Here is a 16,173-nt window from a genome sequence, read left to right as displayed (position 1 = left end):
ATCACTGTATCTGTGTGGAAAAAAACCTCTCAATTTCACTCTACTAGGAAAATATCAGTAATTCAGATTTCTACTACAAAAAGTCAAACCTGGTTTCACCTGTTACCAACAACCCTACAGATCTTAAAGACTGTGGGAAGCATGGAATTCATTCTCAAACCAAACACAGCATTTGCAACCAACATCTCTGGTAGATTGCTCTTTGCTCATAAGAGAAGGGGGCTAACCATCAGTGAGAGCTGGAAATTTCAACACTCCAAGAGAAAGCATACCAACACAGAAATCTAAGTTTCCCTCTGCAGTCATGGATGACATCATTATATTGACAGTCTGACTGATCAGGAAATAACTTCAGGGCCAAATCACACAAAAATTCAAGGAAACATGACTATGAACTGCCACAACTCAGAAACTACAAGCGAGCTATCCAAAATACATGCAACATGCTGGTTAATTAAGATGAAAAGCAAACAAAAGGTATTCCTTTGCAAGGACTCCACTAAGCTTGCACATCAAGAAATACCATATATCAAAATACCATCACTGTTCTCTCAGATGTTATCTACATGTTGATCCACCTTCAGTAACCACAGTGACACAGCTCAATCCATACATGGCAGAAAAAATGCAAATACGGTGAGACATGAGGAGATAAGGTCCCAGGCATTGAATCACTAAGCCTTTTAACACCTTCTCAATTTTCCTTATGCTGCTTTAAAAGGGTAGCAAAACAAGGAGAAAGGTTCAGATCATCTAAAGCAAGGGCTCTTCAGCTCCAGTTCACAGAATATAGCCAGAAATTAAGTCTTCAGTGAAAAAGTAAGGAAAAATTACCGGAATGGTCTCAAAGAGTGAAAAGTCTACGTCATTTTAATTAAAGGGGCATTTTAAGGCAAAAGTACGTCCAATCGTATATGCTCTATTAGTATAGAATGCTGCCCTGCTGTTATCTCTGACCCAACCCTTCTCCCAATCTCATTATGTGATTTGGTGCTGCAACTGATCTAGATTGAAGCAGAAGGAATATTTCCTCTCATCAAGAAACAAATTTTTTTAAAAACTTTTTTTTAACAATTTTGCCAGCAATGCTGTTCATTTTGAGAAGCCTGTAGTCTTAAGAAATACAAGGCATACACAAAGGAGAAAAAAAAAAAATCTTTATTCCTGAATAATTTCTTCAAGAACCATACTTAAATGTCTAACAATTACATACCATACATATATTTTCTAATATAAAAACTAAGAGTATATTACGAAAAAAATTGCACTCCAAGCAGACACATGAAAAAAAAATTAGATGGTGGAGCCCTAAGCTTCAAAATTCTTATTTTCTTTCTAGTTCCCTTTCTGATCACAACTGCAATAAATTCAAATCAATCTTTAATGCATATCACAATAGCATAGAGTTTGGGTAAGAAATTTGGAACAAATGAAAAATGTAAGAGAGCAAATTTGTGTTTACTTTGTTCACTCCTGGAAAGTCTGTAGTCTGTAAGGTTTCCAGGCTCAAACTCACAAAATTCAAGTGCAAATTGTAATTCTCATTTTTCTCACTGTTCCTAATAAACAGCACAGAGACTTACAGAGAATTTAAAACCATTATGCAAAAAACAACCAGCTATACACAGGCACTACCTATTAATGATTTCCCTACAGATTTTTTAAGAGAGTACTCATTGACAAAAGTGAATATACTTGAAAATGAAAGTTTAAAGACTGCATGACCTACTGAGTATCGCAGAGTGGGCACAGCCCTACGTGAACAGACATGACTTTTGGAAGAAAGCAATCAGAGATAAACTAAGGATAGAAAAAACTAGTCCTCACATAGGAAGTGGAAGAAAGTAGATAATACGGAAGGAATAGTGTTCATTGTTGTACAGGCTGTAAAAACTCCTGCTATGGCTCCTACGTTACTGAGCAACTCTGAAACAGTGCAAGTTTAGGAAGACAAGCAGACAAAATAAGTCACCCATCCAGTATAACGCTGGTAAGAATCAACCTCATGGGCTGAGAATTAGCAAGAACTTTGACATCAACAGTCTCAAATTAGTGCTGAATTGCTTTTGTTAAGACCACACATAACATGCAGTTAGTATGCCCAAGCAGCCTTAATGCCATTTCCTTAAAAATAACCTTAAATTTTGGAGTGAAGTAGGAAACATTTCAATCTTTAAGAGACAAACTGGTATACACTGGAATAAGATTTTCAGATAATTCCAAGGCAACAACAGCAGATCTAAGTTGTGATTTTCAAGTACATTAGCTGTACTTTGGTGCTGTCAGGAGCTGGAAGAACTTTTCTCAAGTTTAAACTTTAATTTGTTCTTACTTTCTAAGGTTCCAAGCTGAACTGCTAGGATTATATATTCACATGCAAGTTCCTCAAACTTAGGTCAGGTTAATGTTTCCTTTCAGTGGTCAAATGAACATATTAGCCAAGGAAGCAACTACTCAACAATAAAACAATCAACAGAAGAAATGATATCAGAATCCATATTTAAGATTCACATTAACAAGGGCAAATGCAACTGACAGCAATGATGACTACATTCAACAAGGTGAGGTAACAAACAGAGGAAAATGAGTTCAAACACAACATAAGATGAGCTTACATCTAAACAAGAATGGAATCATGTAGAGGAGAGGAAAGGGCACAGATACAAATAGCACAAAATCTACTCAGAAGTTTAAGCACAGAGGGATGTTAAAATGATAAATAATGGCTTTGCATTTATATAGCACCATCCACCCAAACAAGACAAAGCGCTTTACAAATATTAATGAATTGAGCCAGAGCGTCTTCAAAGGTATTCATATTCAATTTGAAGTGTGGTGTAACAGTGCTCTAAAGAACACCAGTGACATCTTTATTGCTTCTTTCCTATGGAGACGTTCCTCTATGAAACATCACAAGTACCCCTGTTCTAAAGCATTTCTATATTCCATGACACATGGTACACTTTTATACTCTATGAGAAAGAAGACTCAAGAGGTATATAATCAGCATCTATAAATACTTGTACTGTAACAATGGAATGTCAGAAAATTACTCCTATTCTCAAATGTCAGAATGAAGGAACAGTCTACATTTCAAAGAAAAAGTGTGTTTAACCAAATATTGCAGCTTTCTGTGGTTAAGTAGCAGCAGCACTAGAAAAAAAACCACAACACTATCAAGGAATAATTCTAAGACATTACCACTGCACATATTCAGAATAACTTTACATAAAATAATTACATCCTAACAATTCTAGAAGAAATCAGTAGACTCAGACTGCACCTTCTGGCCCATCTATCACTGTGCAATATAAGAACCACTCTGAAGACAGAAAAAGTGGGAGGAGACAAGACAACAAGCCTTACCCTCTGAGCTTTTGCAAGTTCTTCTTTCAATCTTTCATAGCCCTTTTCTCTTACTTCCAGTACAGATGGGCTCCGTAAGTGAGATAAACCGTCTGTACTTAACCCAAAAATATCTTCATTTCCTTCAGCAACATCTGCTACTGTAGCACCCTGCAAAAACTCTCTCTCTGCGTTATTGCTCTCCTTTCTGGAATTACTGTGATTGAATGACCCACCCTGGGGTCCAGAGGTAGAACACAGTACTGCGTCGGTAACATTGATGCTGTAAAGAGAGTGACATATATTTTTATTTATATAATACATTAAGAAGAAATATTTTAGAAGTGGCAGTAATGGTGTTGAATGTATCATTATGGACACAACTTAACATTACAACACTGTAAGTAATATTAAAATTATATCTTTAGTAAAGCAAGCGGTTTATATGCAACAAACATCAGCAATTAAAATAAAAAGACACACAGAACTTACCTGACACCTGATGCTTCTCCACAATTCAGTTGTCTGGGAGATGAATAAACAGGTTGTGTGGGAAGGTCAGAAACATTTAATGCATTGGGTTGGATTGGTGTGGAGGAGACAACAGAAGGATGTGGTCGGTAGATAACACTGGGTGAGGTAGTTTGTTCCTGAGTCCCTGGCTCATTTACTCCAAGAAGATCTGGTGTAGTAGGCGAAGCGAGGTTCACTTCATGAAAGCCTTCCAAGGGATCACTGGCCATAATAAAAGCCTCATCATATGAAACCCTGAATTAAATAATCACATTATAATTATATACTTCCTGTTTGCATTCTGATATCTGACAACTATTTGAATTTAAAAAAACACCCAGACATATGCTCAGATTACTTCCTGATATAATGGAAACCATGGACTAATTTTGCAAAAGTATCAACTTCAAACCACCAAAAAATTTTTCTTTTCCACACATTGGACTGTTGAGTCCAGAAGATCTAATAGCAGACCCCACATCTAAATGGGATGATGAAATCAAGAACATGGTCTATATCATAAAACAAAGTCATCTTTAATATAGCCTAGAGCTGTTTTTTATCAAAACATGCATATATTATATTTATGAAAGACAGGGAGACCTGGGAACCAGTAAGAAAAAAAAATTAAAACCTAAAGCTTCCACTTTTAATCTCAATGAATCAAATAACCTAGAGACAGAAATCAGTGAATCTTTAAATAAATTACAGTCCATAGCAGTTCTGGTTACACTACACATCTGATCTTGTCACAGTTCACTGAAATGATAGAACTAGCCAATAAGACTCCTCATGAAGTATGATGATGTGTATTTAATACATCACATGATTAAGTGATGATAACAACTGTGAATAAGTATCATACCAAAAATATACTACATTTTAATTCCATATGTTTTTCATAAGATCAACAGAAAACAAGTAAAACAGATTAATTTTTACAAGCCTCAATAGAAAGCTCCTATTTTCCAGCAGTTTATCAGAGATCACAAAAATCTTTGCATGATTCAAAACTGTAAGTTGGAAGTACTATGGAAAAATTTGTGAACGAATTACTTAGCAGTAATTATTCACTGCAAAAACCATTTTTCATGTTATATAAATAAAGACGAGAGAAAATTAAGACTTCACAAAGGTACTTAACGTGCAAAAGAAGAACTGTAGCATCTACATGAAATAATATATTGCATTTTACAGAGAAATCTGCTTGGGTCTTTCCATTTGTAAGACAGGACAGAAAAAAGGTCTGGAAAGATGACTGTCATAGCCACAAAGAGATGATGCCATCTACTTACATGTGCATCCAGTTCATTAGCTGCTTCATAAAACACAGACAATACCAAGAATGGAACCCCAAATTAGCATATGCAGTAATGTTTTAGTTATATCAATACTTTTTGGTCATCTTAAACTCAAAGAACACTTCAAAACTGGTTTCCATTTCAAGTATTGTACTGAGTGTGTATACATCTGTGTTGAACAAGTTGCTTTACCAGGTACATTTGGAAGAAATGCATTTGTTCAAATAGTAAGAATATGTTATTTTTTTCTCTGCCTCTTAATTGCTCCCACAAAAAAAAAACCAACCACCTCTAAGAAACTTCCCAGACTTAAGGGACAAAAAGGACCTTACAGGAATAAAAAGGGATGGTTTTTGGTTTGGGGTGGGTTTTTTTTTTTGTTTGATGCAGAAATTTGTTTTATTTTGAACTATCAATAACAGTTGCACAAACATGATTTACACAGAGAAACACTGTCACAGTTTTGCGCTTTGGAGCTTTTCTACCGTAACACAGAGATGAACAGCTTAGTTTTGAGTTTAGGTAAGTTTGAAAAATATTCTTGTTTGTTTTCCCTATAGTTCTTCTTAAACTATTATAAGCATTCTAATTACATGCCCTACATGATGATAAAGCCTGCTGAGTCAACAAGTTAAAATGGAGGGACTGCCAGAGCCAGAGGACATTTCTTCAAGGTTAAATTTCAAAAATGTTTTCAGCTTTACAGTGCAACTATTACATGTCATTGTTTTACATTTAATGCAATGCCATCTTGAAAAAATAAAATTGCATAAACAGTCCTTTAAAGTCCATCAGCCCAGCTGAAAAATATTCATCCTGCCAGTCTCAAAGTCAGGCTCACATCTGCAAAAACACATTTGCTTTCATTGTTCCCACCACTCTCCTCTTTTTCAACCACCAAGTAAGAAACACCCAATACTACTATATTGGCAACACTGCCAAGATGTCTCTCCATATTCCTGATTCTTTGGATTCCAATCTTCACAATTAACAGAAGATGTAGGCTTCTGAACAGGGATGGAGAAAGGCTGCCTGAATGCCTTGCCTTTTCTATTCCTACAGCACCTGGGTGGTTTTTGGTGCACTTTCCTAACAGAAGCAAAGACTGAGAACGTAGCTGAGAGCAGATCAGGAACAACTCTTCCGTCACAGTCTTCCCTACTGTTGATTAGTTTGATTTAAAACCTGAAAGACGCGTTCATAATTCTACTGAAAACTCAGTCTGACCTGATGTTCAATAGCGGTACCACAGTATTTTGCATCACCAGTACCACTGATTGTTTTCAGTTGTATACTTCATTGGGCTGAAATTTTCTATGAGAGGTTTTTTTCTCCAAAATGATTTTTAAAAAATACTATTTAGGTATTTCCAAGAAATAAAAGGCTCAAGAAAACCTTATTTCTCAGTTTTTAATGTATTTTACTATTTCTGTACAAATCTTAGGACTATCAGTTTGGACCAAATACTTGATGTACTTAAGCAACAGGCTCGAAGATGTGCTATTCCATATCTTTATGATAATTTACAAAAGTTCAGCTACGTTATGAAGTGCAGAAAGTCACCCTGGCTCACACAGAGAAAATGATTAAAAGCCTGCTTATTATCTTCCCGATGTTGAAATGCATGTCTAGCTCCGCCTCCGGACCATCACATCAATCTACGATATGCAAAGTAGTATGCTTGTTAAAAAAAATAATCTATCCTACCTACATGCTCCTACTTCTATGAGAAATGTTCCACTTAAGTCCTTTCCTACAGCTCTTCCACTTAACCTACCTACGTCCTGCAGTTTTTAATAGTAAAAAAAAAAAAAAAAGTAATTTTATTTACAAGACTATCATTCTGCTTATACATTAAATATCAATCTCAGCCTAAACAGACAAGAGAGATTTATGAGTAAATAAATCCATGCATGTCTTCTCAATTATCAAAACCCGAGCTTTTTCTGATACAGAAAGTTAAAAAGTTATAAACGTTATTCCTGGAAGAGCTGAAAATAAAGTCCCTCAGCTAAACTTTTCCCATAGCCTGTCAAACGGGCACTTGTAAGCATACCATCTGTGTAAAACACTTCCCATTCACAACATTTTTCTTTCCTAGTGTTACTTCTCACTTCGCAGTGAGCAGGCAGAAGCTGGGTACACCACCCATACAAGACAAAGAAGCTCATATTAAATATCTGTTTTGAGATGCCAGTTGAACACACATTACGCATTAGTGAAACCAAACACACATGCAAAAAGCTAGGTAGTCCTAAAAATAAAAGCTCTCTTTTGGGAAAGAACTCTTCAAAATAATGGTAAACAAAAGGAGGAAAAAAACCCTCACATTAAATGTCAGTGTCATTAAAGATTACAGGCTTGGTTAAGGCTGAGGGGGTTCATATTATTGGCTAAGGCAGCAATGAACAGCCTTGCTGGGAAGCAACATGAAGCGCATGGTAAGCGGAGAACTTTACTAGGAGCCAAGCTGACAGTTTGTAAAAAACCCACAGTGTTGACACAGCACTCTTTAGTAGTAATTCTGCTACTGTGAACAAAAGCCGATATTCTGACATTTCAGGGCAGCACACTTATTAAACAAAATCATGAATTTTCTCAATACTTTTTCTACCAATTTAATATATGGTGAAAGCCTGGAATAGCATTAGTGCCTACCAAATACATGATTATTTTTGTCTGAGTTGACAGTATGCAATTTGGATGATATACAAAATTCAAGTACTGTAACAAATCTGGATTAAAAAACCAAAATAAATTCATTTCCTTACACTTTCATCTGGAAATAATGCAAATTTGGTGGAAGCTGTCAAAATGTTGCAGCTTTTTATTACCTCTCCACTGCCACATTTGCACTGCTGACTACCCACATAACTTCATGATGAAACTATGCTCAAATCTGTTATTTTATCTAATATTAAATGAAAACATACTACAAAGAAATCAGTTTAACACGTTTCTATAGCTTCTAACAGGAATCAAGAACTGTGAACATTTTCAACAGCAGTCAAATCAAAATGTTTAATCTAATTTTCCTGTTATTACTCTAAGAGGGGTTCAGCTACTTGTCTGAATCAAAGCAGTCAATAACTAAATACTAAAAGGCTCCCTGAAAAGCAGTATTTACTGTGGTTTGTTTTCTTTTGGGGGTGGGGGGGTGGGGAAAGTCTTGCTGAAAACCGCCTACTACAAACTCTGGAGTTTGTCTTTCACAGATTGCTTTTAAATATAAGACTGGTTGAAGATGACAACTTTGAACAATCTCCTAACTGTTGCAGGCCATTTAAAAGCAATGCCAGCACCAAACTCTTCACACATCAAAAATCTCATTTTTAGCTTTACTATTAAAGAGCACCACCACAACAGAACCATTACCTGCTCGAGTGAAAAAAAAAAATAATATAAGGAAAAAAGAAATTACTGTTTCTAAACATTTTGAAGAAAAGTAAATTCTAGTTAGCATTTACCAAAAAAAGGTGCCTATTAGCTATAATGTTTTAATCTTCACGCAGTAGGCCTTTCAAAATATAATAAAGTCTCACGGACTTCATTTATTAGACTCCAACAACTGCTTCAGTTAATTTGGGAGGGGATAGGAAAGTGAATTTTCTGTAGCCGTTCCTCAAAAGGACTGGCATTAGCCCACCACTGGGCCTGCATTTTTCTCAGCGGGTTTAAAAAAAAATGTTTGGAAATATTTGGCATTATACAGTCTGGAATGTAATATGGTTTAAGCTCTAAGGAACTCAGTAGGGAATTAAAAGTAGTGAAGTAATACAGACCTTTTAAAGAAGCAGTTCAATTAAGTACTGCTACTCCACACCTATGCCTATCAGATGCAGGCAGTTTAAAAAGTAAAATTGTTGTAATGCATATATGGAAAGTAATTTAAAGTTCAAAACCAATTCAATTACCAAGTCAGTCTATCCAGTATGAGATATTCATCAGATGTTGGCACAGGACAAAAGTTTGGTAATTTATTTTTTTTCCCCTAACCTGTTTTATATTTAAGCTTAGCCACAGAATTCAAGCAAGTTTAAACATTGTTATCTATGCCAGTTCATTGCATAAATACAATTCAAGATTTGGCTCAGGAATTCCCTTAAGGTTTGCAAAAAACAATTACCACCTTTACAATTTTGCAATTATGATAGAAATTTCTACTCCAGGAACCCAAATACGCAACAAGTTTTTTTTGGAGGCAGTAAGATATGAAAGAAAAAGAAAGCACTGAACTGCTCCCATCTTCAGATATTCTACTTTTATTTGCAAGTGACCTTGCACTACATATTTACCAACAGATGGTAAATAGAAGGTATTCGAAGTTAGGCTAGTCTACAGAATTTAAGAACTAGCAAAACCATATTTGGTTCAACATGAGAATATTTTCCTATTGCATTCCCACTAGTTTCATCATATAATGCTGTGACATCAGTCTTTTTCTACTCTTTACTCTCACATCAGGCATTCAAAACACTATTTCACACTGTTTTAAAAGAAATATGTAGTCTATTTGATGGCAAGACTTTATAAAGTTAAAAGAATTTTTCTTTTGCTGAACTGATTATTACAAAAAAAATCTCTGAAAACTTCATTATAGGGCATCTTCAACTAGAAAAATACAGGTGCAGCCAGTAAGTGTGTCTCTTACAGAAACAAGCAGCACACAGATTCAACGACCTATATTTATGAAGTGCTTATGAAACCTATAAATAAACATGGTTTAGAGTCTGGTAGATAGTACACCTCTTACTAGAGAGAAAAATCAGTGCTTTGCAAGGTAGAATACTGCAAACTTTTATTGTAAACAAATATTCAAAGAATGCTGTTCGGTTCAGAAAGACTCTCTAAACCAAGTTAATTTAACTGCAAATGTGATTCTCTTTGCAGCTGCTGTTCTTTTTAAGACAGAGCATTGTTCCACCTTATCTTGTCAACAACTTCACAATCTCATCTCTGGTTTAAGCCTGATCACTGAGACTACAGCGTGATTCTTGTCAAGACTTGGACCTAAAGACCCCTCTCATTTTCAGTTAACACTGAAAATATTCAACTAGTAAACTTAAGTAAAAATGATCACAATTTTCATTATATGTAACGCTTTCTAAATGTATCTGCAAATGCATTTAAAGAAACATTTTTCTTAATTTCTGAAAAAACATTAGCATATTATTAAGCATAATTAAAGTGTCTAATACGAGTTTTAGTCAAGTTACAGTAAGACAAGATGTTAAATGCCATATTAAAAGGGGTCTTAAAAACAAAAATCCAAAGTACACATTTCTTTTCTGGGAAAATCCATAAACATAAGTAGAACAGTAAGAGACCAGCTCATTTGGCATTTACCATGAATTTTAAATCAAGTCAATAAAAGCTATGAAGATAGCTGCAGTCTATAATCAAACAGCTTATTGTGACTGTTTTCCTACAGAAAAAAATTCCCCTTTTAAAGGTAGTGTAACAAGATGGATATTTCAGTCACAGCTGTGAGCTGCACTCCCATTTGTTATTTATTAAAAGCATAATGAGAATGGTAAATTATTTATCCTTCTTTGCTCACTAGGTAACATTAACCAAGCACAGCAGAAGAACGACTGCCAAGACACAAATACAAGAGGCCTGACTTTAACCCTCCCCAGAACTCATTAAACAAATCTATAATAAAAACAACAATAAAAATATTAAAGCAATGAGACCTCAGGTTTTGCCCTATATTTTACTGAGGAATACAAATATTTGAACAGATGGTAGCTGCCAATACATGCTTCTAGACTGAATAACCTTACATCTGTTTTAAAAGAGAAGCTGATAATTTCACAGTTACGGCAAGTCTGTGGAAGATTAATTATTTTAGCTATCTAGATCACTGGTTTTGAGACTTCCTAAGAACATGCATACAAACGAACACTGTGAACGAATCAAGCAATATAAAGATTAGTATGCTATCTGCAAACAAAACAGACAACACTCTCAAACCGATGAAAACACTGTTGCTTTTCCTTAGCAAGACGAGCATTGAGGGTATCATTAAAGATTTGGCCACTCCGTGCTCTCCTGCTTCCAGATCCCTGGGACTCTCAGGAAACAAGTGGAGCATCAGCACTTAGGCAGTGCAAATTTCTGCACAGCTCATCACTTGTAATCAACTTGTAACCAGAATTTCCTTTCTGCGACTTACTCTCTAACGTAACCGCATTACGAAATTAAGGTTAACTGAAATCCCTACTACTACAGACTACTTATCGGCGGCCAGGTATTAACCTCTATGTCGCTCAAAGACCTTAAAGCAACCAGAAACGCGACAGGCGAGCGCAGCTCCACAGTCCCACAAAGCAGAACTCCCCTTCGGTCTCCAACCGCGCTGGTTCTGGCGCCCCTCGGCACCGCCGCCCCAGGCCCAGGCGGAGGGGGGCGAAGTTGGGGAACTCACCGAGCGGCCCTACCCCCCCTCCCACCTCTCTCGTCGCTCTCCTCTACCGCCGCGCCTCCCGCCCCGCCGGCCGAGAGGTTTGTGAGCGGAGAAGACGACTTCAGCACCAGCTTAGCCCTTTCTCACAACTCCCCTCTCCCTCTTTTAGTCATTCCTGCCCGGACGCCCTTCCGCCCCGCCGCCCCCGCGCAGGCAGCCCTGAGGGGAGGACGGTTGCCCCGAGCCGCCAACTCCGGGCACGCGACGGCTCTTTGTCCATCGCCGCTGCCGGCTCTCCCGGGGCAGGTGCGCCCGACACTTTCTGGGGTGATCCCCGAGAACTACTTTTGCCCAGTTTTGCTTTCGGCCGCGGCCGGATTTGGGGGCACCCACGCAAACCCCGACGGAGCCGGCGGCGCCCGGGTCAGCAGCGCCTTCCCGCCGCAGACGGCCAGAGCAGCACGGCCCGGGCCGCCACCTGCCCCCGCGTTCTTCCAGGGGGGACCCCCCCCACCCCAGTCCCCGCAGCCTAGGTGGCCACAGCGGGCAGGCGGCGGGTCCGGCGCGACGAAGCCAGCCGCCCCCGGCCACCGCACCCCGACAAGGGGCAGCCCGCCCAGGCGGCGCCGGCTCCGCCCGCCCGGGCACGGGCTCCCGGGAGCGCGGCGCCGAGCAGGTGCGGCGGCGCTATCGGGGAACCGCAGCCCGGGCCGACCACCCCCCTCACGCCAGCGGGGCCGAGGGCCACGCAGCTCCCCGCCGCCACGTACCTGCCGAGCACAGCGAGATCGTCCGCCGCACCGCGTCCCCTCAGCCAACCTGGGGGGGGCGGGGCGCTGGGCAGCCGCCGCGCATGCGCCCCGCGGACGCACCGCCCGCAGGGGGGTGGAGGGGGGCAAGTGTGCGCGACCCCCGCCGCCCCCTAGCGGGGGAGAGGGTAACCGCCCTCGGGCGCCGGCCCCGGAGTAGGGGAGCGAAGCGGAGGCGGGCGAGCCCCCCGCGCACGGCAGCTCCCTCAGGCCGGGGGACAGGCTGGGCGCCTCCGGAGGAGGCTGAGGTGCAGGGCCGGCCAGAGCAGCTTCCTGTCAGTGGTGGTGTCCAGGCCTCACTGTCTGCCCTCAGCTGCCAGTGACCCAAAATACTTCTTGAGGGACAGTCTCAGGGAGGCTTTTCCTTCATGGTCCTCATCGTCAGCCACACTGTCAACAGGCAGCCAGGGTTTCAGGGGCCAGAAGGTCTGGCAAGACGAGGCTGAGGCCGAGGGAAAGCTGACGTGTTGCACGGCTGGATGCATGGGTCGGGGGCAGCCTCCATCCCTGCCCTCCAAGTGGCACCAGGGTGGCCCATGGTTAACGACATTCTAACCACACGATGTGTTAGATTGCTTCCTTACGGCCCGGCTGGAAAGGTGCCACAGACTCACAGCAGACACAGCACAGGGCCCGATCGCTGTCAGGCGCCACATTTCACAAGAAGTGAGGCTGCAAACGGACAGGCTGCAGACACTTGTAGCTTCAGGAGGGATCAGCCGACATTTCTGTGCCTCCACTCATCACCTGGAAGAGAGGGTTAAAACATGGCTTCGGGTCAAGGGCGCGTGAGGACAGGGCTATTAAAGTCTGAATGTTTTGTAACTGTGAAAAAACACAAGGAAGTTAATAATTCTGTATTTAGTGGTGCACAGTAACAAAGGCGCAGGATTACACAATTAAAAATGAGAGTTATTCCAGTTCATTATCCAGTGATTTTCACTCATGGGGCATGCACTGCCCCAAATCAGGTGCCAATCCTGCCTAACGTATGTAATAATTAAAGACTGAACTGTAATTTATATGCACAAGACTTGTGAAATAAGGCCACACATAGAGCTAAAATAGAGCTCACCTGCTAAAAAGATGTGTTTTTCCAGCTCTACTAGTCTGTCCGATAAAGAGATACTACTACTACCTCTCATCTTGGCTTGCCTGTGTCCTTAAGCCTTCATTACTGCCATCCTGACACAACTTCAGGCAATTTTCCAGCTTTTCAGAGGTTAACATGCAGCCTTCATTTTTTCCTTTAGGAGTCCTGGTCTGTACTGTTTAGTGTTTTCTATGTCTTTCAAAGCAGTAGGCAAATGGTTGGAAAGCTACTATAAACAAGACTCCATTTTACCACTGGTTCCATTAGATTACCAAAAAATATTCTTCAGATGACAGCAGTCTTGGCTGGGCTATGTACTTTCCTTGTTGTTAGTGCAGCTGAATTGAACTATGTGCTGCAATGCTGAGGAACTTTAGTAAAAAGCTAATGTAAACAAGATCTTGTCCCATTCATCAGTTAAGGAATCTAGGCCACATTCCAGTCAATAATTGAAACGTTAATTATCTTGACAGCTTTCCACTGAATGTGAAAGAATCCTGTTTGGCCAGTCCTGCAGGACATAGCCACAGACAAATAGTGTTCTCTGTGGCACATTCACCATGGCATCCACCAAGCAAGAAGTTCATTGAGGGCAAATTAATATGACAAGGAGGATGTCAAAAGACAAATTTATCAATGCCATTCATTGTAAAATAAATATATTACCTATAAATAGCAATATCTTCTACATTCCTTTTCAGTATGTTAATCTACACTGACTGCAAGGGGGCTCAGGCAGCAAAAATGGCTACAGAAAATCATCATCCACAGTTTTTCTAGACGCAATCTGAAAGCCAAAAAACCAAGCAGTACAAGAAGTGGAACATTCAAATAGCAGTATAAATTGAAGTTTGTTGTGAAAATGCTCATAGAACAGAGGTGTTCAGTTTGAAGAGCTCTGACCTTTAAAATTATTCAATTTGCTAATATTGACATGCAGTAGAACCCAGGCAGTGCTATCAGAATACAGGTCTGCCAAATTGGAAGATGCATCAGAAGGTTCATTAAAAACACGATTGCAAAAGAGACATGACGAGTGGAGTCAGAAGTTGAAAAACAATGCATTAAGACATAGTAAACCTACAAGAGTCCATAATTAGGATCTGTAATCCTATAGTTCTTAATCCTGTACAACAACTGTACTTGGCATGACAATCCACTGTCTTAACCATATTAGACGTCTTGCATTTCAAGAAATAAAAGCAATACAGTTCCAAAGACATTTGACTGTGCTAAAATTAATCACCAACAGATTTATTTTGTCAAAGTACTCCTGTATTTTTCTGTATGTAATACTTTAAAAGTCAGGCAGCAACAAACCACAGAAAATATAACTTACATGGTTAAAATTAAAAGTTGAAACAATTCGGATTAAATCCAGAAACATAAATAAGAGAAATAGGCACCTTTTTGGGAGACAAAAAAAAAAAATCTATTTTAAAAGAGTACTTTTATCCAATCCTTGGTTCCTTCCTATGCTGCACATTAGAGCAGGGCTGTTCCTCCAGGCATCCTGAGCTGGGAGCCAAGGACAACCCCACTGATGAGGCCACAGTCAAGAGCAGGGCTAGGTTGGTGACAGCAACAGGTTTTGTCATACACCTAGTGACCATGACACAAGGTGAGATGTCAAATCAAGTCCAGAATCCATCCAGGAAGTCTTGTCAGGAAGAGCAAGAGACAGAACTAGAGACCTAGATGTAGACCTACACCTATAATTTAGGTCTGAGGCTCATCCAAGGAGGGAGCAACCAAGACAGGCTCACCCAAGACACAGCCCAGGCAAACCCTGATGGCCTGGGCCTGAGCTTAAATGGAGTCCTGGAGCCCCTTCCAGGGGGGAAGAAGATGCCTGAGTAGGGGTCCCAGATGAGGCTGATTAAGGCCTTTTAGTGCCCTTAGGTCCCTGGCAATCAGGAGAACTGAAGTCCTTTTAGAAACAAAATCATGCATTGCTATTGTTCTAAATGAGCAAAGTCACTAGTGCCAGTGATGTACAGTTTATATCTTTGGTGGAATAACATATGCCATGGGTGCCATCTCTGATTAAACAGATGTAATCTGACAGGATCATTCAACAAAGCTACACAATGTACAAAATCTGGAGGACGGACTTTGCTGAAACTGCGTTATTTCTAGTGAACACTAGTATTTGCTGCTCCCATCAAATCTATTCACTCAGCTTGTTAAATCAGTTAATCTGTTCCTTTTGAACTCTTCAGTGCGGTTAAATGCCTCAAATCAGAAATTCCCATTCTCCAGCTAGATAGAAAGCTGGATAGGTATCTCACCAGAGACTTAGCCATAGCAATCTATGTACTAACAGCCGACAGCCTCACTTGCATTGCTTCTCTCCAGTCATACTGGTGCAGAATGTGGTAAACATCATTGCAAACGGTTCCCGTACTGCACAGAGTCTCCCTGAACTGCGTCTCTGTCCGTCCAGGTCTTTTATTGCATTTAAACCATCAGTCTGAGAGACTATGTCTTCAAAAGTGGCTGTTTCCACTAATAGTTACAATCCACTGGACCTAAGAAATCTGTTTCAGGGAGGTAAAAGCACAAGAGATGAAGGTGTTTCACAGAAGGTAGCCCCAGACCATGGCAGTCTTCTCTGTTGAAGGCAAGAATGGCTGCAGGACTTTAAAGAAGCCAAGTGCAGCATTTTTCTTTGATCTGACTTTAATTAAAGTTTCTCATCTC

The 16,173-nt window shown here is 40.0% G+C and overlaps 1 protein-coding gene across 3 annotated transcripts in view; it reads right to left on the bottom strand.

The window, feature by feature from the left end:
* Nucleotides 1-12,427, bottom strand: part of RAB3IP (RAB3A interacting protein) — a 31,351-nt gene extending 18,924 nt beyond the window's left edge. For all 3 annotated transcript variants that reach the window (XM_054847190.1, XM_054847207.1, XM_054847199.1), the window contains exons 1-3: nucleotides 12,339-12,427; nucleotides 3,838-4,113; nucleotides 3,367-3,628 (exon numbers count right to left, since the gene is read on the bottom strand). In XM_054847190.1, coding sequence (XP_054703165.1) covers nucleotides 3,367-3,628; nucleotides 3,838-4,088 — 513 coding nt within the window. In that variant the 5' untranslated portion in view covers nucleotides 4,089-4,113; nucleotides 12,339-12,427. The remainder of the gene's footprint in view (nucleotides 1-3,366; nucleotides 3,629-3,837; nucleotides 4,114-12,338) is intronic.
* Nucleotides 12,428-16,173: the final 3,746 nt, after the last annotated feature.

The sequence above is a fragment of the Grus americana genome, chromosome 1 (genome assembly GCF_028858705.1).
Source record: "Grus americana isolate bGruAme1 chromosome 1, bGruAme1.mat, whole genome shotgun sequence".
In the NCBI taxonomy this organism is placed as follows: Eukaryota; Metazoa; Chordata; class Aves; order Gruiformes; family Gruidae; genus Grus; species Grus americana.
The sequence above is the reverse complement of the archived record's forward strand: the minus strand, read 5'-3'. Positions and strand labels throughout refer to the sequence as shown.